The sequence below is a fragment of the Miniopterus natalensis genome, chromosome 1 (assembly GCF_054644295.1).
Source record: "Miniopterus natalensis isolate mMinNat1 chromosome 1, mMinNat1.hap1, whole genome shotgun sequence".
Classification (NCBI taxonomy): domain Eukaryota; kingdom Metazoa; phylum Chordata; class Mammalia; order Chiroptera; family Miniopteridae; genus Miniopterus; species Miniopterus natalensis.
In genome coordinates this window covers 3,115,551-3,136,703 of record NC_142081.1, presented here as the reverse complement: position 1 = coordinate 3,136,703, position 21,153 = coordinate 3,115,551, and the positions used below count along the sequence as shown (strand labels likewise).

Genomic DNA, 21,153 nt, shown 5'->3' with positions numbered 1-21,153 from the left:
TGCTGGGTAGCGAGGTCTGGGTGATTCTAGGAGGGGAGGTGGAGAGGTGAGAATTCCAGGAAGGAGCCAGGTGGAGAACAGGCTGAAACGGAGGACTGTCCCGGTAGCAAAGCGTTCCTGCCCGTGGCACCTGAGACCCCTGCATAACCATCTGTGACCTCACTGACCAGTCCCAGCTGCTGTCCACCTGGCTCTCCCAGGACACTCGGAGGTGACAGGCTACAAATCCCACCCAGAGCTTGGTCACGGCCAGCTGTGGCTGCTGTGCACTGTGGTCTCAGCAGCATAATTTAAACATTGGTGACATCAGCACAGAAATCATTTTGTTAAATGCCATTTAAGGAGATAGTCTTTGGTTCTTTGTGAAACAGTTACCATCTTCAGTTTTAATTAAATTAGGTCATGGAATTTGGCATTAATTCTATAGATACATGGCTTTTTTAAGCCTAATATTTGCACACAAAGATTCAACTCAGGGTGTATTTTTAATCTCCAGTTAATAAAATACCATGTTTTTGACTCATTGTTGTTTTTTTTCTCCTAGCTTGTTTATGAATTTTTCTTAAGATTTTTAGAGTCTCCTGATTTCCAACCTAATATAGCGAAGAAATATATTGATCAGAAGTTTGTATTGCAGGTAAGGTATCAATTAGCTGAAGCCACGAATCCCTGATTCACAGGAGAATCCCAGGTCACTAAGTGTCTTTTTTCTTCTTAAAGCTTTTAGAGCTCTTTGACAGTGAAGATCCTCGAGAGAGAGATTTTCTTAAAACTACCCTTCACAGAATCTACGGGAAATTCTTAGGCTTAAGAGCTTACATCAGAAAACAGATAAATAATATATTTTATAGGTAAGTCAGTGGGGGTGACGTCTGTCTGCACAGTGATGTTCGTTTTCATGCTTAATGCCCCCACCTCATGGTTCCTTCAGCAGGTGACCAAGGAGCAGCAGGGGCTGTTTCTGAGCCGCCAGCTGGCAGCTGGTCATGTCCGGGTGGCTCCAGTCTGCACCTGTGTCTCTGTGCTGGGCTGGGGCTGGCCTGACCCCTTCCCACCCCCTCCCCACAGCCCACTCCCAGCATCTCACCAAAGCTAAGTTCCTCCCTCCCCGGTTCCTTCATCCGTCCCCATTGCACCTCAGTGAAAGGCTCAGGAGATCTGAGCCCGACATCAGAGGTTTGGGCACTGCCCTGTGCATCCAGGGGAAAGGCGGCCCTGCTGGGAGCAGCACGTGGAGGCCAGGCAGCTGTCAGCGGTCACGACCACCCCCACCCCTAGGCCTGCGGGGCCACGGAGACTGGGAATGTAGTCACGGGAGTTTATGAGGAGGAGGGCATAGCCCATGGCTCATGAGAGAATGTTCCATAATGTTCTGTGTGCAGTGTTCACCTTGACCTCTTGACCCCAACCCTCCACACCCAGTCTTGACAGCCCTCCAACATCCCTTCCTCTCTGCTGCTGCTGCCTCTGAGTCACTCAGTGACCGATGTCCTCTGGGCGAACAGGTGTTAAGTCCTGGGCAGGGCACTGGGTCCCGCAGGTCCAGCTCCTCACAGTCAACTCCCTGCTCAGCTTCGGCTCCTTCCACACCACCACTTGACTGCCTTGTTTGATCTTCCTGGGATGTTCTTTCCCACCAGCCCTTCTCCTCAACCTGCCAGGCTTCTGGAAACACCTGCCGCCAGGAGAGCCTCCCTGGCCTGGTGGGTGGGTATGGTCTCCCCGTGAGGGCAGGTTTTGTGTCAGTTGCTCTGTCACACACCCAGTGCCAGCTCATGCCCAGCCATGGTGGCACCAAATAAATGGCAGTGAATGAAACAGTTAATGCAGTTTCTTATCTGTCCCTGGAAGGCTTACTAAATTAGTAGTTTGTTCTATGAATTGTGGCTTCTCAGGAAGGCTTACCCTAAGGCCCCCACTCCAGGATGGCTCAAGGCAGTGACAGGTCCTAGTGGGGACAGGCACAGTGTGCAGGTCTGACCCTCTGTGAGATAGTCTAGCTACAGCACCAGTGAGAATAGGGACCCCAGCGGGAGCACCATAGAGGCCAGGTGGGTCCCCTAGACACCATGACCAAGCATAGGAGAAGGAAAGGACCAAGACGGATGGGTAGATGGAAAATATCCCACAGATGAGTCCAGCAACCTCTCTGGGGAGTCTGTCACCAGTTCCTCTCGTCCTGTCTCCAGCCTGGCCCTGGTGTAGGACCCAGTCCTTGAGGTCTCCCTGGCCTGCGCTTCTGTGGTCATCAGGGTGTAATCCTCTCCCTGTCTTCACATTTGATGCGGGGTTCCAAAGTCAGAGCCTTCCCGTGTGAGTGGCTGCCCTCTGAATTCCCCACGTCCACTTTCATAGCAGCCCAGCCACACAGCCCTGCACCCAGACAGTGACGCCATGTGCATGGGCCTCGTTATGTTCTTGGTGTCATATCTCCTCGTTAACAAGATCATTACTTGGCTGGTGTACTTATCTATCAAAACATAATATACATTATTTAAGTGAGAGGTGCAATGTATATTTTGGTCTTTTAGGCCTAAAATTAGAGCTCCACCTAAAGTAGGTTTTTTGTCCTTAAATGGAGGTTTTGTTCTGATGATCACAAATCAATACCTGCATTAAAGAGCCCTAACTTAGTAACTGAAATACTTAAAAAGATTATTGAAAAGTTACTACACATAGTTTAGTTCTGTTCTCACTAAATGCTCAATGCGAGAGTGTGGTGTGTGTTTTTTCAGTAATTTTTTTCTGTAATCATCATTCTTGAGACATACAATCAAAAGTAAGCATATCAGGTAGAGTCCATGTCATTTGGGTCTCCACCCTCAACACTACTACCTCCTCATTTCACGTGAGAAACAATTCAGGAGAATGACCTTGAGAAACATTCAGCTCATCGAAGTTCCTCGTAGCACAGCTGTATCTTATAAAAAAAGGGTATGCCAAACATTTGCTCCACCTTACTGAAAAGTTAAGTTCCGATTTCTATAGTTTCTCATCTAATCAGCATTTTTAAGATGTGGTTTAAAGAGAGCTGAGATAGCGGGAACGCCTGCTTGGGCAAACAGTGGACCCGAAGGTTAGGTGCCTGGGTGGGGCCGGGCTTCTGTCCCCTACTGCGTAGCAAACCAGCCCCCATCTGAGTGGCTGAAACCACAATGTGCTCTTTCTCACGATTCTTACACCGGGCTCACGGTGTCCAGGAGGGCCGGGGTGGCCACAGTGGCTCGGGGCAGCGCGATCTCTGGGCCACAGCAGCTCCCAGAGGGGGAGCGAGGCTGCCAGGCCTCGAGGGCGTGGCCGGGATGGTTCAGACCCCCACCCTGTGTGTGGGCCTCAGCCCCTCGGCCAGGGCTGGACAGCCCAGACTCGGAGGAGCAGGAAGTGGCCCCACCTCTTCACAGAGGGCAGGGCTCGTCCTGCAGGGAGGAGGGGACTCCATGGGTCCTCTTTGGAGGCCTTCTATGACAAGCAGTGTTGAGAGGGTCCTAATTCCTTTCATGCTGAAGGGGCGAGAGCCCTCGCCTGCTCTGCACGGATTGCCCTGGCTTCCCTCCCATCTCGCTCCCTGCTGTTTTGTCTCCCACTGGAAAAGTGAGGAGAAAACTTTCTCTTTTTTATACCTATCTCAAGTCAGGTTAAAATAATTAGGAATTAAGAACTTACCAAAAAGAAAATAGTATTGACTTAGGGAAACAACATGCTCGTCATAGCTAAAAGTCCCCTTATTCAAACATTAAAGCTGGCCGAGCCGGTCAGAAGCAGTGCAGGGGCGGGGGGCATGGTCAGGCTCCTCTGTTTGTCGGCCGGGGCTCCCCCAGGTCTATATCTCAGACACCCAGGCCCCCGCCCAAAGGCCTGCGTCGCAGGCCTGGACTCCCGCAGTCTGAGGGAGGGGAATCGTACCGGAAGGTGCTGGGGTGTACCGCATGCAGCGCTGTAGCTCTGTACTTTAAACTGTCTTGAGTATTTCACAGCCCTGAAGCAGAAGGGAGCCTTCAGGCTGTTTCACGAATTCAAGTGCTTCCTGGTATAGATGGCCACGGAGGCCGTGGCGTCACGTGAAGGGCGCACAGGCCAGTGCCAAAGGAAGGGCAGTGGCAGCGAAGGGATGTGTCTGCTGGTGGCACAGCCCCCCCCCACCGGCTGCCACGCTCCATTTGACACTTCTCTGCCGACCTTTGTGCCGCCACCAGATTCGCTTCCTTGTCACTGTTTTGCTGACCCTGCCGCCTGTGGGCTCGGATCCGAGTTGGTCTCAGCTGGCCTCCAGCCTCCACGGGCCGCCCTGCCCACCTTCCCGCAGGTGCCTGCTGCCCACTCGGAGTCACAGACCTTTGTTCTGGCCAAATGAGTTCTCCCCCCACTCCACACCCGTTTTTAAAAACCTGGGAGTTCTCCCTCGGCGCAGTTCAAGCACCGGCCCCTCAGTGGACAGGCCGCCCAGTTTTATACGGGGTGGGGCAGGAGGTTTGCAGTTGTTCATATGGAAGGTAGTACAGTAATTAATAAATGACATACAAGAATAAACTGGTTTGCTTACTCGTGACTGTAAACCTCCTTTGCCCACGCCGCCGATGCGTTAGGCTGTCCTGCGGGATTATTTTACATCCTGTGGGTGTTCATGTTTCCAAACGAGGACATTGGCATTGGAGTGACATTCTTTATCATTCACGAACTTCTTTTTGGCTTAGAGCTGTGTCTACACTAACTTTCGGCCCCACAGGCAGGAACTGTTTTCCAACACCCTCAGTCCGTCCGAATCAGCCGTGGGCTGGTTTAGACTAACCCGGCGCGCGGGTGTGAGGCAGGGCCCGGCTTCTGAGCCGATCCTTTAGGAAGAACACGCCTTGCTCTTTTGTGTCCCTGTTCCTGCCCACTGTCCCAGTTTATTCAACACACGTGTGAAGTAGATGATGGCCGGTGGGCCGGTCCCGGCGCCGGCCCTCAGGCTGCCCTGCGGCCTCGGCTGCCCGGTGCCGGAGGGGCTGGGGGGGGGGGGCAGCGAGGCGGCCACTGGTCAGGAAGGAGCTCTGCCATTTCAGAGACTAAGTGGCGGAGGCGTCAAGATTAAGACGCCCACTTACGTTGAAATGCAGCAAAAAAAAAAAATTTGATTAATGGATGGACAGAGGGATGAATGGCAGGATCCGATAAAGCAAACAGCAGATTGTTCGTTGTCGAATCTCAGTGGTTGAAACACAGGTGCTCCCTATAAAATTCTTTCAACTTTTCTTTTTGTTTGAAAACTTTCAAAATAAAATGTTGGGGGAAATTTTGAGCAGGCTTTGCTCTGCCGTCCAGGCGTTCACATGTCAGGCTGTGAGTTTATTTGGTGACCAGGGACAGTGCCCCCAGGACGGTTTTCCCCAATCGATGTACCTGTTGTGGCCTGGCTGCATGATTGTCCTCCTAGAAGCACTGTTTTCTGTGCAGCGGATTTTAGTCTTTATAGCTGTTACATCGATGTCTGATTCCAAATGACGAATCTTTTCCAGGTTTATTTATGAAACAGAGCGTCACAATGGCATAGCAGAGTTACTGGAAATACTGGGAAGGTGAGTGTCTCTGTGTTGTTGGTAGTGATTGGCTTTAGATGGAATTTATAGCAGAATGATCCTGTCCATTGAGTTCAGCTGCTCCTCCCCAGAGCAAGGCAGCTTAAGCCATTCTCTAAAAAACCTAAACAAGATCTCACTTAAGGAAGGCTGGGGGCTCTGGGAGGAGGACACCCTCGACGGCAGGTATCTTCCACGATGCGCTTCTGCACGTAGGCTCCACCTGTACCTCAGGAGCATTACTATGGAAACACGAGTTCAGTTACTTCCTCGAGAGCAGAGCTAAAAATAGTTACAGTGAGGTTTATACTTGACACTTAGAAGAATAGATCATTTACTGCACATTTGAGAAACTTAGTAAATGCTGATATTTCAGATTGCTTTGATCTTATAAAGTTTTCGTGTTTTTTATACTTATAAAATAATTAACATTTCAAATTTTTTATTTTAATCCAGGGAAATGCTTGCTATCATTTTCTAATTGATGACTATAGGTTTTATGCCAGGCTTCCAAACCCGCAGTTTCCAAGTCCTCAGGGTTCCATGGCCGGATAGACTTGAGAGGGCTGTTTCTCCAGCTTCTTTCTTGGGGATCCGGTGCACAATGGCAGCTATAGGTTCTGAGACTCCTGCAGTGAAAAAGGCCTGTGCACTTTTGTTTAATGGTCCCCAGACTATTGGAACATAAGAAGCTTTTCTTAAGGAGCACTGGCCATCCTATGGCTCTGGTCCTGCCCCGTAGTTCCAAGAAAAATAATCCTTGCTGTTTTAGGTGCAATTTGAAAAACTGTTAGTCCTCGTGGACAGTTCTACTTTGATTAGTGTCAACACATTCGGCAGGTTCCTCTCCCTCAGTAGAGTGTAGCGAGCGGTTAGGCGTGTGCCCCTTACAGGTTATACGACCTTGGGCAAGTTACTTACCATTCTCCGTCTGTTTCCTTCCTTACCTGTGAAATGGGGAGATAATTATGTTCACCTGCTGGGTTGTCGCGAGGTAGGGTGAGTGGTCTGCAGTGTCCAGCACAGCCATGTGGCGCACACAGGGCCTCCATGTCCTCCCACGACAAGGCTTGACTATCCTTCCAGAAGAGGGGTCCAGTCTTGAGGGTTTCCCCCATGTGAGTGAGCATATTGCCCTTGATGGCCACTTGAGACTGTCCCTGAGATTCATGAATGATGGGGGAACAATTTAGAAAACACTTTAACTGCTCCTGTAGCTCTCAGTAACATTTATCTGCACCTGCCTAATTATAAAACCAAATGGATGAACTACTTGATATTAGAGGCAGAAACTGGTTTGCAGGTAAAGAGTGAGACCCCCTGTCTTTGAAGAAGGGAACAGGTTTCTTGCTGATCTTTAACCAAAGCCATTCTGTGCACTCAGACTCTGTCCTGCCAGCATTAGATTGATGAGTCCAAATTTCTCCTGGAAAGTGAATTCCTAAGGACAGGTGAAGGCCGAGGGCAGGTGCTGGGTGTGGGCACCCTACAGCTGGGGTCCCACCTGAGCTGCCCAGTCTCTGTGGCCTAAGGAAGGAGGTCTTGCCCCAGAGATTCCCACTATTCCAGGCAACACCCTGTCAACCCAGAAACTTGAAATCACCCTGTAGTTATAAAGATAAAATCTATTCTGCTTCCGTAAAGGTGTTTAATTTTCTTTAGAATATCTGCTGACACCTTCCTTTTTTCTGAAATGTATCTTTTGCTTGCTGGTTTTCATGATGAAAACAAAAAACGGGAAGAAAAACAGCAAGATATCTTTTTTAATCTGGAATTTGTCAATATTCAAACTTTGCATGAATTCTGTTTTCACAGTATAATTAATGGATTTGCCTTACCACTAAAAGAAGAGCACAAGATTTTCTTATTGAAGGTGTTACTACCTTTGCACAAAGTGAAATCTCTGAGTGTCTACCACCCCCAGGTAAGGTCCTCAGCAGTGCAGGGGCTCGCTAGCCCGGCCATCTTCCCTGACCCGTGCTGAGTGGGGACACCAGGCCCAGCCTGTTAGCTGGAGTGCTTCCTCTTACATCACATCACTGATCAGGAACCAAGGCTCTGGTGATAGATGGAAGGAAAGAGGGTAAAGAGAGATTCCTTTTAAGAAAATCAGAAAAATCTCAGAAGTGAAGAATTTCAAAATGAGTTCTAAGCCTAGAAAAGGGAGTGACTGGCTTAATGAGAGGAGTTGAGGAAGGCTTCTCAGAGGAAAATTTGTCTGTGATGTCATTTAAAATCTAGGACCTCAAAGAAAAGGCCTGTGTGTCTGTAGCCAGTGAAATGGCCAATGAGAAGGTTTGTTTTTAAATGATGGATTTTTATAACATTGTGAAAAATCTAATCACAGTCATACTGAAAAGTGGGTCCGTAACGTGGTTGCTAACCACTGTGTGCACCCAGGAGATCTGGTTTTTCCTTCACTCTTATATCAGTTCTGTGTGTACAAACCTTGGCTAAGCCGGAGGCAACACTGAGCTTGGGGGCCCCCACCTTCAGCTGCACCCATGTGTTGGTTCCTTGAGGCTAGTGTGTTCCAGAACCCGGGAAGCTCTGCGGGGCCTCACTTTGGGAGTTTGCAGCGTGGGATAAATTGCAGAAAGTACTGTTGACCCTTGAACAACGCAGGTTTGAACTGCATGGATCTACTTTGCATCAGTTTTTTTCAGTTGACCCACGCAGTTCAGACCCACGTTGTTCAAGGGTAAACTGGTAGTTGGGAATCTGTGTGCGAGGCTGGCGTGAGTTGCACGTGAGTTTTTAATGCACAGGCATTGGCCCCAACCCCTGCAATGTCCATGGCTCAACTGTATATTCTTTAGATGACTCTAAGGACACTGGCCTCCTGGGAAATATTTTGCTTAGAGTTCTCTGATCACTTTACATCCAGCCCTGTTGATATCATATTAATTGTTCTAGAAATCAATAGTTCAGAGATTCAAGGAGGAACCAGATTTTAATTTGATTTTTCCCATCTGTCAGATTACTTGTTCATTAGTCTCCAAAAAAATGCAAGAAAAGTCCCTATCAGACCTGGGCTGACATCTTGGTGTTAACCCAAAAGACAGTTTCTTGTTTTCTTTAGCTTTCTGTTGTACTTTATGCAACTGAGGAGAGAGAAGAACTTTGCTGGCCTGCGGTGGGGCCTGGTGTGGGGATCCCACCCTGCTTGGCCAGGGACACCCCAGGCAGCACCTGAGCGCGGCAGACCCTTGTCTCAGCAAAGGAAGTTGTTTAACAGTGATGCTGGGATCCTAGAAGCACAGCGGCGTTTCCATGTCATAACAAACCGTTAATACTTTTCTCCTTTGCTCGCCAGCTTGCATACTGTGTCGTGCAGTTTCTGGAGAAGGACAGCACCCTCACGGAGCCAGTAAGTGCCCCTGCACTGCCCCGTCGCCAGCTGCCCACCTGCCCACAGGGTGCTCGGTGTCGACACCCCACTGTCTGCTCAGCACACAGCTGTGCAGCCCTGTCCTCAGCTACAGTCCTGATGAACACACTGTGTTCACTGGGCTACAGATTTCCCAGGCGTGGTCCTTTTAGTGACAGGTCCCTTGACTGCAGTGGCTTTATGCCCCGATGCCACTTTGTCCCTCACTGTACTTGGAACGCACAGCGCTCGGCAGTGGTTGCCAGCAAGTCGAGTGCACTTTACCACTCCCTCTGCTGGTTCCGTGGCCCATGAACTGCCTTCAGTTGGGGGACTGTGGTGAGAGTGCACAGGCTGTCATACCGAAGAGGCTCCACTGTCCAGAAGTCTTTCCCATCTGAGGCACCGGTTTCCTGGTCACTGCATCGTAAGGGAATGTCACCTCACTGTCGTTCAGTGCTTAGGTTTCTCAGCTTCTTGGCATTTTATCTTTATTAAAACTACAAAAGCTATTGTAGCCTAGATTAGCAAAGTTGGCGTGTCAGGTGCCAGGGGAACATTTGAAGACACTTTTTTAACAGCTTTATTGAGGTACAATTCACATACCACACAGTGCACCCATTTAATGCGTACAGTTCAGTGGGTTTTGGTATATTATGTTATTAACTTTTTTAATTGTGGTAAAATACACAACATAAACTTTATCATTTTAGGTGTCAAATTCATTGGCATTAATGACATTCACAGAGTTGTGCAGCTGTCACCACCACTGTTTCCAAAACTTTGTCATCACCCCAAATAGAAACTCTGCGCTCACTAAACACTAACCCCGTCTCCTCCCCCCTGCCTCTGAGTTTCCCCACTGCAGGGCTTGTCCTCTGACTGGCTGTTTCCCTCAGCATAGTGTTGTCAGGGCCCATCCGTCTTGCAGCAGGTGTCAGAGTTTCATTCCTTATGGCTGAAGACTGTTCCGTTGTGTGCATGGGCCAGGTTTTGTCCTTCATCTGTCCGAGGACACCCGCGTTGTTTCCATGTCTTGGCTACTGTGGATAATGCTGCTGTGCACATGGGCATTACATGAACATACAGATATGTTCAGGTGCCTGCTTTCAGGTCCTGTGGGGCATTCCCAGGAGTGGAATTGCTGATCCCATGGTAGTTCCAGGGTTAGCTCCTGAGGACCGTCCAAACTCTCCTCCAGGGTGGCTGCCCGTGTTACCCTCCCCAGCAGCACACAGGTCCCAGTGTCTCCCTTCCTCGCCAGCACGCTTTCGTCCTGATTCTAGCCATCCCCCTGGCGTGAAGTTGTGGCTTGATTTGCATCTGACTAATGATGTTGGGCACCTCTTCATGTGTGTGTTGGCCATTTGTATGTCTCTTTTGGAAACATATCTTTAAATCCATTGTCTATTCTTCAATTGGGTTGTTTTTTTTACTATCAAGTAACAAAATAGAAAGTGTTAGATGGAGTCTTTCAGTTTTCTTGTGAAAATACATGAAGTCCTAATGCTGTGTTCCTGGTGAACCTGACTTCAGATCTCTGCTTTCTTTTAAGCTTCTAAATGCTGTGTGGAGACTCCCCTATCTCACCCAGAGATTCAGGACCAGCTCTGATCACGGCCCTCAGCTGCTGCCTGCAGAGGTGACGGGCAACCACTTTCAAAGTGGCCCATCCCTGCACTGTCCTCCCTGGGGTCTCCTCACGCCTCTGCCACAGCTCTTAGAATCTGAAAGCCCCCAAGGAAATGTCTAGGCTCCAGAATTCTTTGTTTCTTTTTGTTCGTTTGTTTTGGGGTTCCAGGATTCTTAAAGTGTAATCCATTTAAAAGACATTTGTTGCTTTTGAAATCTGTAATAGTTTTTATTTGCAAACTTTATACAGTGCTCAAAAGTGCTCTGGGCATGTCGAGCACATACACTGTTGTAAGAACAGAAGCTCATCAGGTGGCAAGAGAAGCAAAATCGTGTTCTCATTGCCCCGCTGTCTCTTTAGGCCACTACATGGCCTGGTGGGAACTCATTCTTTCCCTGGTGTGCCAGGGCAGGAGGGGGACTCCCCAGGATGCCAGGCAGGAGCCATTGGCATGCACCCTGGGCTTCCTGTCCCCTCCAAAGAGCGGGTGGCCATTGAGCTTGCTGAGGAGAGCCCCAGTCTTGAAGTGTTCCCAGCAGCCTGCGGTCATTGTTGCTGTGATTAGCATTCCCCGAGCAGACACCCTCTTCTGCAAAATGCCAGTGCACTCTCAAACAGTTGGTGACTGATGTATTCACAGGTGGTTCCAAATAGTGTGAAAAGCCAGTCCAGGGTGTGACTGATTCCAGGAATCATTCCTTCCCGTGAGAGGCTATATCAGTTGTTCTACAGCTCAAATACTGTGTTCCTCCTATAAAATTCTGTCCGTCAGGTGACAAGGGGCATGGGTTGCGTGGTGATGTGCGTCTGTCTCCTGCACAGCGGTTCCATACGTACAGAGTGTAGTGGGTGCTTGGGAAATGTCTCTTCAGTTATTTTGAGCAAAAAGTAGGAGGAAAATCATTAAATGATGCATTTTTTAAAAATAATTTCTTTTAAAGACAGTTGTGTTGTAAGTTATGTCAGATGTCGAAACTAGGAGCACTTTTTTATAACTTTTGGCGTTTTATAAAGTGCAGTATCAAAGATCACCCAGGAGCCTGAAGACCACAAGCACCAAAACAGAATTGTTCTAAATGAGTGCTGCTCAGAGGTGCCCGTGTCTCTCACCACAGTGGTGACTGACTAAGGCTGGTCCGCTGAGCAGTGAGTTGTGTGGTCTTCAGGCTGGAGATGACTAGAGATGGAGCCACCAGCCATCCGTACCAAGCAACGTTGTGGTGACTTCCACATGCTCCTGACACTGGCGGCTGGCTGGTGCTTTCAGAGGCCACACAGCACTTTCAGGTAACAGGTTACAGGAGTTTAAGGATATGTGCTCACAGGTAAATGCGGCTCTGGATTGTTGTGCTGTTTTAACTTAAGATGACTAAACTCTAGAAACATTAGTCTGCACACAGTCAAGTCTGGTATTTTAGATGGACAGTATTTACTGGTCTGATAGTGGTAGGAAATTTGGAAACTATAGAAATGCGATAAAGAAAGGTTGCCAAGCAGAAAAGCTACCTGTCTGACTTGGGCAAGGAACAGAGCCTCTAACACCTACAGATCAGGAAGCCACTGCCATGGGACCGAACATGCCTCCAAGGGCGCAGGCCACACAGACACTGTCTAGGTTGGGCCCTAGCTACAGGCCAGCAGTCCCCGGGCAGCTGCGTGGATTTCATAGTCAGGTCCTCACAGCAGCCCTGGGGCAGGTGGCGGTGTGCCCCTGGTTGTTGACGAGGGCTCTGAGGCACTGAGGGGTTGGTGACCAGTCCAAGGTCGTGCTCACAGAAGGCAGTGTAGGCCCAAGCCCAGGTCCCTCCGTGACCTGGGTGGCATGAGCTAATAACACTAGCTCATTTCATGTCACTCTTATGTGTTTTAGCACCATTGAAAACACACACAGTGGCCCTGGCCAGTTTGGCTCAGTGGTTAGAGTGTCTGCCTACAGACTGAAGGGTCCTGGGTTCGATTCCACCAAGGGCACGTACCTCGGTTGCAGGCTCCGGCCCCTGGGCCACATGCAGGAGGCAGCCAATAGATGCGTCCCTCTCACATCGATGTTTCTCTCCCCCCCCCCTCCCCCCGAAAAGCAGTGGGAAAACATCCTCAGGTGAGGTTTAAAAACACCACACACGCAGTGTCCGAATGTTTGTGTATAAATGTACACGAGCACCCAGTTAGTTTGAGAAAGCAACGGAGCCTGTGCGCATGTATGCGTCACCAGCAATTTCAGAGCCGGACACTAAAACATATACAATTCATGTGCTCTGTGTTTGTCCATTAGTCTTTTCTCTCTAAACTCTCCTAACTGCCTTGTTTTTTTACTTTTTTAAAGGAACTGACACTGAAACTGGTCAGAGTGAATGGGTCACATATATTAAAGTTTTGGTTCTAAAGTGTACAAAATTAGGCCTGTTTCTCTAATTATAAAACAGCCCGGTAGCGATCGACTGAATCACTGCTCACACCACCTTATTTTGTGGCTTTGCAATGGGGACCAGAAAGCAGACCTCATTAACAGACATCATAGACGTCACCCTATGTTGCTTCTTCCGTAGGTGGTAATGGCACTGCTCAAATACTGGCCAAAGACTCACAGTCCAAAAGAAGTAATGTTCTTGAATGAGTTAGAAGAAATTTTAGATGTGATCGAACCATCAGAATTTGTCAAGATCATGGAGCCACTCTTCCGGCAATTGGCCAAGTGCGTCTCCAGCCCGCACTTCCAGGTATGGGTGTGGGGGCCATGGGGGGCGGGTGCAGAGGGTGGTGAGTGGCTACAGGGTGAGCTCCTGTGGGGTTGGCCAGTGACAAGTTTCTGGGTGTGCAGTCACGTGCTTCTCATGTGATTTGAAGGTAAACTTTAAGTTTTTACTTTAATCACACTTCAAAATAAGATGCTATGGCTTTATTTATTTATTTTATCCTGAAGATATTTTTTCCATTGGTTTTCAGAGAGAGTGAAGGGTGGGGAGAGAGAGAGAGAAACATCGATGTGAGAGAGACACATTGATTGGTTGTCTCCTGCACTCTCCCCAGTCAGGGCTGGGAATCAAGCCTGCAACCAAGGTGCGTGCCCTTGGCCGGAATCAAATCCGGGAGCCGTCAGTCTGAGGACTGACACTCTAACCACTGAGCAGAACCAGCCAGGGCAATGCTAAGGCTTTAATTCTATAAAATATGCATTAGTATCTCGTTTCCATCACTGACAACACTTCTTTATAAAAGGAATTCAAAATGGCTCTCGCCCTCACCAGTTTCAGCTTTTGTCATCTCATGGCACATAAACTGCTAAAATTCTGCAGCACACCGAAAGATATATTTTTGCCAATCTGACAAAAAAAAAATAGATATAATTTTGATTGGTTTACAAAAAAGATGATAGTAGTAATGACTCTTTTTGCTCCAAAGTTACCTGTTTAAAACTCAGGTGCCTATACATGTACGTGAAGATTTCTGGTACCAAGAATTAACCAATCAGACGCAACCTTATTATGTGATGTGACCAATAAGATGCAGCTCTGTTGTTATGACCTATACATCTATGGTTCAAGACGGCATTCACACCGGGCGGCTATTGTGTTGGCTGTTGTCACTTTTTTAATTTGACAGTCTAAGGGGAAAGAGGCCAGTGCCCCATCTAAATAGGTCAAGTGTTGCGTATCTTAAGTTCTTGAGGCATGCCCGGAGAAGAGCGCCCGCCGAGGGTGTTTTGAATTTGTAGCAGTAACAGCAGCTGTCCTGCGCAGCATCCGGCACTGCCCCGCTCTCGGGCGTCGGAGGGAGGGTGTTCGCTGATCGCTTTCGGTCACGACCCGGACGGGGCGCGCTCTTGCTGTGTTCCAGGTGGCGGAGCGCGCGCTGTACTACTGGAACAATGAGTACATCATGAGCCTGATCAGTGACAACGCGGCCAAGATCCTGCCCATCATGTTCCCGTCCTTGTACCGCAACTCAAAGACCCACTGGAACAAGTGAGCAGGCGGGCCAGCATCGCGTCTACGTGTTGTTATTTATTCCTGTTTTATTTCTCAGTTACACTTTGCATTCAACATTATTTATATTAATTTCAGGTGTAGTGTCTGTGTATTTTTACATTTGCATATTCTACTCTAGTTCAAACCAGTTAGGATTGAAATCCAAGTCTGAGGTATCAGTTAAGGAATGAGAGGTTGATTTCTTATTGGACTTGTAATTAAGTGGGCGTGTGGCCTTTAATTTGCATCCTTGCCCACAGTCCAAACGCACGTGTTCACACCCACGTCCTGGCCGTGAGAGCAGCAGCGTCTTGTTACATTCCTTGCAGAGCTCACAGGGCTTAGCCTCGCAGAAGGGTAGGAGTGCAGTGGCCACCCCAGTCTGGGCGCCCTCAAGCTCTGCTGTCACCGCCTGGTGAGCCCTCTGGTGTGACCAGGAACTACCACTGTGCTCCTGCCTGGGGAGCAGGTGATCTGAACGCAGCCTGAGGAATCCTGTGCTTGCTCTGCCTCTCCTGCGACCTTAGCCTCAGTATGGGCACTGCTCACTGTGGCAGGTGGAGCAGATACTCGTGTTATTTACAGAAATGTGGGTGCCAGGTGGTGCTTTCTCCTCCCCTCATTTCTCTCCTTTCTGTATTCTAACCAGCAAGTGAGGACTTAAAGCAGGAGGAGCAGAGCCGGGACCTCCTGCCCTGCCCCCTCGTGTACAGGCGAGGCGACAGGACTCCGGGGACAGCAGCCCACCTGCCATCCGCTGGGTCTCGGGTGCCTGCCCACAGCCGACTAAAGCTCCCTGCCAGTCTCCTCCTCAGTGTTTTGTGGTGACTGAGCAGGACGATGTTAGTACACAGGCACACCTGCTTTAGTGCACCTCATGGGCGTGCTTTTCACAAAACGAAGGCAGGACCCTCCACCTGCAACAAGGTGACAGCTCGCTCTGTGGTGGTGGTCTGGAACCAAAGCCCACATCACCTCGGGGGCTTCGACACAGAGCAGTGTGCTTTGCGGTGGCCTTCATGTTAAGATGGAGTTAACATGTCACAGCCCTGACCACACCCCAAGCCCACTTGCCACAGTCTTGTGGCTGGGACCATCCTTGAGTTGTCCAGTCGTTGTTAACATGTTAACTTTGAACAGCTCTTGGTTGCGTCCGTTTTTATTGAGGTTAGTGGGTGATTGAGTTCCTGAGCGTGACTGAGCACGACCTCTGCCAGTGCCCAGGAAGAAAGGCTCTTACTAGGATTTGGGTTTATTATAAAGTGAATTAGAAAGTTGTTATGGTTTGGAAGTTTAGTTTTTTGTTTTGGATTTCAGTTTAACTACTGTTTTGTTGTTGCTCATTCCGTGGGTTGACAAGACTCCGCTGCACAGTGTCTCTGCCGTCACCAGGGGTCACTTACGTGGCTGCACTGATGACAGCTGGGACATGAGTCACCCGAGGCTCCGTGGGACACAGAGCAGCCAGGCCCCTCCTGTGTGTCAGAGCCCGCAGCGAAGTTTGAGCTGCTCTGTGGCGATTTTATGTTCCACCTACCCGAGCTCTACAGGCATTGTTAAAATTAAATTTTCTGTCCTCAGTGAGTAAGATTGAAAGGAAACTGACAGTTATAGGAAATGAAATATTTCCATTATTGTCCTCTGCGTAATTCAGTTTGTCTCAGTTATACTTGTTCAAGTTTCTACATCTTTTACTCAGTTTCCGAGTAAGGAGACTTTGGCTGCAGTTAGCCGGGGCCGTAAGCTGAAGGCCAGAGGTCAGCAAGCTTGGCCGTGAGGGAGGCCACAGGCTGCAGGCCGGCTGTGAGTCAAAAGCGCAGCTTCTGTCCTTCGAAGCCGAGGGAGCTTGTGAAATTGGGCTGTTGAAATGGCCTGATGTGTCTGGGTGGAAATGGGTTGTAGCCGAGGAGAAGGGAAGCAGGTAAAAAGATCACATGTTGTGAGTTTCAACATAGAGTTTTATTTTTAGGACAATACATGGCTTGATATACAACGCGCTGAAACTCTTCATGGAGATGAACCAAAAACTATTTGATGACTGCACCCAGCAGTTTAAAGCAGAGAAACTGAAGTAAGTGGCTCCTTTCAAAAATTAACCTTTCAAGGATTTTCCCCCTTAACCCTGAATAAACCTCTCCCGTGGGTTTGTCCTAATGTGTCATCCTTCACTTTAAAGCAAAATCCTTTCATACTTGAAAAGCAAATAAAGACTTTGTTATGACAGCTTATTTTCAGAGCACACAAAGTTAGCTGTTTCCTCCATTATGCTGCTGGTTTAATCATTTTTGCAAAAAGTGCATGTGCAGTCAAGAATGTAACTTTCAGAGTTTTTGCTTTTCTCAGGACACTTCCAGGCTATGACATGTAGTGATTTTCCATGTTCATAGGCAGGAGTTTGAATTGCACTCTGTAAGGTCCCTGTGAGAGAGCAGGAGCCTTCACCTCCACGCACCTGTGTTCCAATTTGGTAACATCCGTACCTCGGGCATTCTCTGAGTCTCACTGTGTCCTTCCCAGAGCCAGGCCCTGGGCTCATGCTGCGCAGGGACAGTCTAAGCGACAGGGCACTGTCCTGAGTAATTATGTGATTGATTAGTTACACCCCAGCTTCAGAGTCAAGTGTAAACCACGGGCAGATTTTATTCTGTGCTTGTCACTTGACACTGGCTAAGGCAAATACACTGGACTGGATGTGATAAACATTGCAGTCTGTACCCAACAGTCATGTTCGTTCTTTACACAGTAAGTGTCTGCCTCTGCCAGGCCTGCCTCGGTTCTGGCAACACAGCAGTGAGCAAAACAAACAAAACTCTAGGCTTTGTGGGGTTTATGGTCTGGGCAGTGTGGAAAGAGGCAGCCAAGTCCAAATACGTAAGATATGGAGTATGAGATACATGAGCAGGGCGGGGCCCCGGGAGGCACAGGGAGTTCTTTTTTTTTTTAAATATATGTTTATTGATTTCAGAGAGAGAAAGGGAGAGGGAGAGAGAGAGATAGAAACATCAACGATGAGAGAGTCATCGATCAGCCACCTCCTGCACACCCCCTGACCAGGAATCGAACTGCGATCTCCTGGATCCTAGGCGAGGCTCAACCGCTGAGCCATGCCCGGCGGGCAGCACAGGGAGTTCTTTACCCTTCCAGCTGCCTGGTCCCTTGCCGCGGCTGAGTGCAGTGTTCGGGTGTGAAATACAGAAACATCGGGCTTTTCCGATGGCATGCCTTCTCTGAGTATCAGAGTTTTCTGAAAGGGACCCTGACGACCACGTAGCACATCTTCTGGATTTACAGAAAAAATTGAGTTCAGTGACTGAAGGTGATGTGACTCATTAGCAGCACTGCTCCTTTTTAGTGTCATCAGCGTTGGGATGTCGGCCCTTCTCACCTGGGTCCCCTACCACTGTGGTGTGGCCTCACTTTCCGCGGAGATGTCAGCTTCCCGTCTCCTCTGTACGCCCTATGGGGAAGCAGCTAAGCGGGAAGGATGGACGCAGAAGTACTTTCACACGTGTTTTTAAGAACTGACGTTCTCAGACTTGTCACAATTTTTGCTTTTTGCTTTTTTTTAATGTTTTTCCTCTGAGTCTTGGTGGTTTTTTCATTTTGCTTTTCGTGCCGCGTATGTTGCGGTCCCCACTGCGAGGGAGACGGGACCTTGGCACTGCCCGTTCAGAGTTTTCCCCTTTCGCGGCTCCTTGCATTTGATCGTCTCTAACACCAAGGACATTTTACTGTTTTTCAGAGAGAAGCTAAAAATGAAAGAACGAGAAGAAGCGTGGGTTAAAATCGAAAGTCTAGCCAAAGCAAACCCCCAGGTACTGAGAGACTCGAACGGCCGCGGGTGTGGGTGTGCCTGGCTGTGTTTGTAAGTCGGGCCTGCGGCTTCATCGTGGGAAGGAGGGAATCGGGTTCTCTGGCGTGTGTGAGACAAGCCCCAAAAGAATCACTTTTCCACTTCATACAAGTACTTATTTTGCCCCAAAAAGTTTTTGCCACAGGATTCACATTTTTTCTTCTGCTTTTTAAATAATATCGGAAACTGACGAATATACTATGGTAAGAAAAAAAACAGGATGCAGGCTCTGTTTGGGCCAAGATTGTAATTTGCTTTCTCTCACGAATGTCATAGATGCTGTAGCTCAAACTATGATTCGCTTCTTTTTAATGTCAGGTTCTGAAAGAAAGGAAAGGAGACTTGGAACAGATTGAGCACAAAATCTGTGTCCTCTTTCCTAAAATTAGGTTCCTGTAGGCTGAGCCTTTTTTTTAATATGTCTTTATTGATTTCAGAGAGGGAGACGGAGAGGGAGAGAGACACATCAGTGATGAGAGTCATCGATGGGCTGCCTCCTGCACGCCCCCTGCTGGGGATCGAGCCCACAACCTGGGCCTGGGCCCTGACTGGGAATCAAACCGCGATCACCTGGACCATAGGTCGATACCCAACCGCTGAGCCACGCTGGCCGGTCTAGGCTAAGCCTTTTGTTGTTTAAAAAGTTGCCTGACTTCTGCCATGTGAGCTATTGGCCCTTTCCCCCATCCCAGCCGGGAGGGTCCGTGCGCTCTGGCAGGAGAGCACAGATGCCTGTCTTCCAGAGCAGCCAAGCGTGGAGCCGTGTCCTGCGCAGCATTAGCTCTTGAGTCGGCTCCCAGGGCAGCCGGGCTCTGGGGGCTGGAGTTGTGGTCTTTGGTGTTCTGTCTGTGGGTCCAGGTGACTGGAGCCCTGTCGCTGCAGAAATTCCTGTCAGTCATCACAGGGCCTGGGCTTCCTGAGAAGCGTGTGTGTGTCTTTGGCATGTTGAGAATTCTCAGGCTTTCTCCAACTCCCCAGGAAAGAGAAGATTTTACTTTATGAGGAGAGTTTCTCAGCTACCCCCAGGACCCTCGTTGGTTCAGTGAGGTGAACTAGATCATGAGCGATCGTTTCCTTTGATGAGAGATGCACATAAGTACCTATTACCTAAGTTTCAGTTAGTGTGTAGGTTTTTAAATCTCTCTCACATTTAATAAAAAGCGATACATGAATATAAAGTTAAGAGCATATATTTTACTTATATAATAACATTGATTTGTATATCTTTTGCTAAAACTACAGTCAAGAGACTTAAACCATAGGAAAATTGAGTGACATTCTTAATTATTTCCTTGATTCCACCTAACACAAATAACCAGCATCATTCTAACAATATTTATTCCATGCTGTTACATCAAAATGCTATTTTAAGATTTCTGTGAAACTGTACAGTACTTGATTTAGTAGATAGCTATGGGTACCTGCTTTAAAAAATAGAGTTTATGTTGAAAGTAAGATTAAAATACTGACATTTGTTTCAAAGTAGAGTAAAGCCATAAATCTGGGCAGATGTAGGTGCAGAGGGCAGTCGGACAAAATCCCCGCTAGGGCTGTCGGGACCCGACCCTAACCCATCACACGCACACTCGAAACCAGCCAACCCCCGGGAGGGCAGGCGACATAGGTACAAATCAGAGTCTGATCTTACTGGTTTTACCTAGAATATAGACATCACCTCAGAGGAAGCTGCGTAAACTTTAGCAGCTTAGTGACGAGGGGGGTGCTGGGTGACTGCGTTCACCGCAGAGCCGGGACCGGTGTTCCTTCTGAATGTGGGCTGGTCTGGCCTCTCCCGGAGCTTTCCGACGTCACATTCCTGTTCCCTGTGGTTGCTCTCTTTACAAACGTCTCGGTGCCCAGGGCAGTGCGGAGAATCCTCCTGCCCTCCGAGCTGTCCCGACGCATCTCTGTGTCAGTACCATCTGTGCCTTGACCCCAGCAAACCTGTCTGTGTGCAAACGGAAAATACTTCATGGCCAACCTCAGGGCTAGAACCCAGGGCCTCAGTCTCGCTGCAGTTCCCTCGAGAGAAAATCTTTCCCAATTCCAATGACTGCTGCCATTCACGGCAAAAAGTAAATAATTTGTTTCTTATCTCTGTGACAAAAATAGTTGGGTTTCTGAAGCTTGGTTCTCGATCTCAGATCTGCCTTTTTGAGAATTAATAGCTTCTTTTGTTAAGACAGACTCCCAGTAATTCACTGTTCACTGATGTGTGTCAAGAAGCCTTCTGGACAGCTCCTGTTTTTTACAAACCAAGTGTTTTGTGTTCTGGCAGCCACATGCTATGGGTCCCTGTGGGGGCGGGAAAGGGGTGCCCTCCGAATTCTTAGTCTGCTCTGGCGGTGGTGGCAGCTTGTGGGGCTGGTGTGGCCTCCGTGGCATGTGTCCCTTTCCCCCTTTGTGAACTTGAGCCTTGATGGAGGTGTCCATCCCTAGTAAGGACCCTGTCCTGCCACGTGACTTTGATGTTGCTGTGACAGTTTCGTCCCACCCTTGTTGACACTGTTCTCTGCCCTGGGCCCAGCGAGGGCGCGGCCAGGCTCCCTGGAGCACCCTCTTTCTTCACTCAGAGGAGCCGGAGCTGATGCTGGCTCAGTGCATCAGACCCCAGTATGGGGATGAGGGGGCCAGGTGGGAGTCCAGAGGTCAGGTCAGGTGGCCAGAGTGTAGCGCACCAAGTGATGATGGCTGGGGGCCATGGTCAGGCTTCGTCGGTCTGAATCCGGGGAGGGGGCTCACGTCAGAGAGAGAGGACAGCAGCAAAGCCGAGTTGT

General features: G+C 48.9%; 1 protein-coding gene across 4 annotated transcripts in view; it reads left to right on the top strand.

Moving 5' to 3' along the window:
* The window catches only part of PPP2R5C (protein phosphatase 2 regulatory subunit B'gamma), a 115,048-nt gene that overhangs the window by 84,725 nt on the left and 9,170 nt on the right, over positions 1-21,153 (top strand). For all 4 annotated transcript variants that reach the window (XM_087818174.1, XM_087818170.1, XM_016212218.2 and 1 more), the window contains 9 exons: positions 545-637; positions 721-851; positions 5,496-5,555; positions 7,371-7,479; positions 8,872-8,925; positions 13,105-13,275; positions 14,393-14,520; positions 16,493-16,594; positions 18,266-18,338. In XM_087818174.1, coding sequence (XP_087674300.1) covers positions 545-637; positions 721-851; positions 5,496-5,555; positions 7,371-7,479; positions 8,872-8,925; positions 13,105-13,275; positions 14,393-14,520; positions 16,493-16,594; positions 18,266-18,338 — 921 coding nt within the window. The remainder of the gene's footprint in view (positions 1-544; positions 638-720; positions 852-5,495; positions 5,556-7,370; positions 7,480-8,871; positions 8,926-13,104; positions 13,276-14,392; positions 14,521-16,492; positions 16,595-18,265; positions 18,339-21,153) is intronic.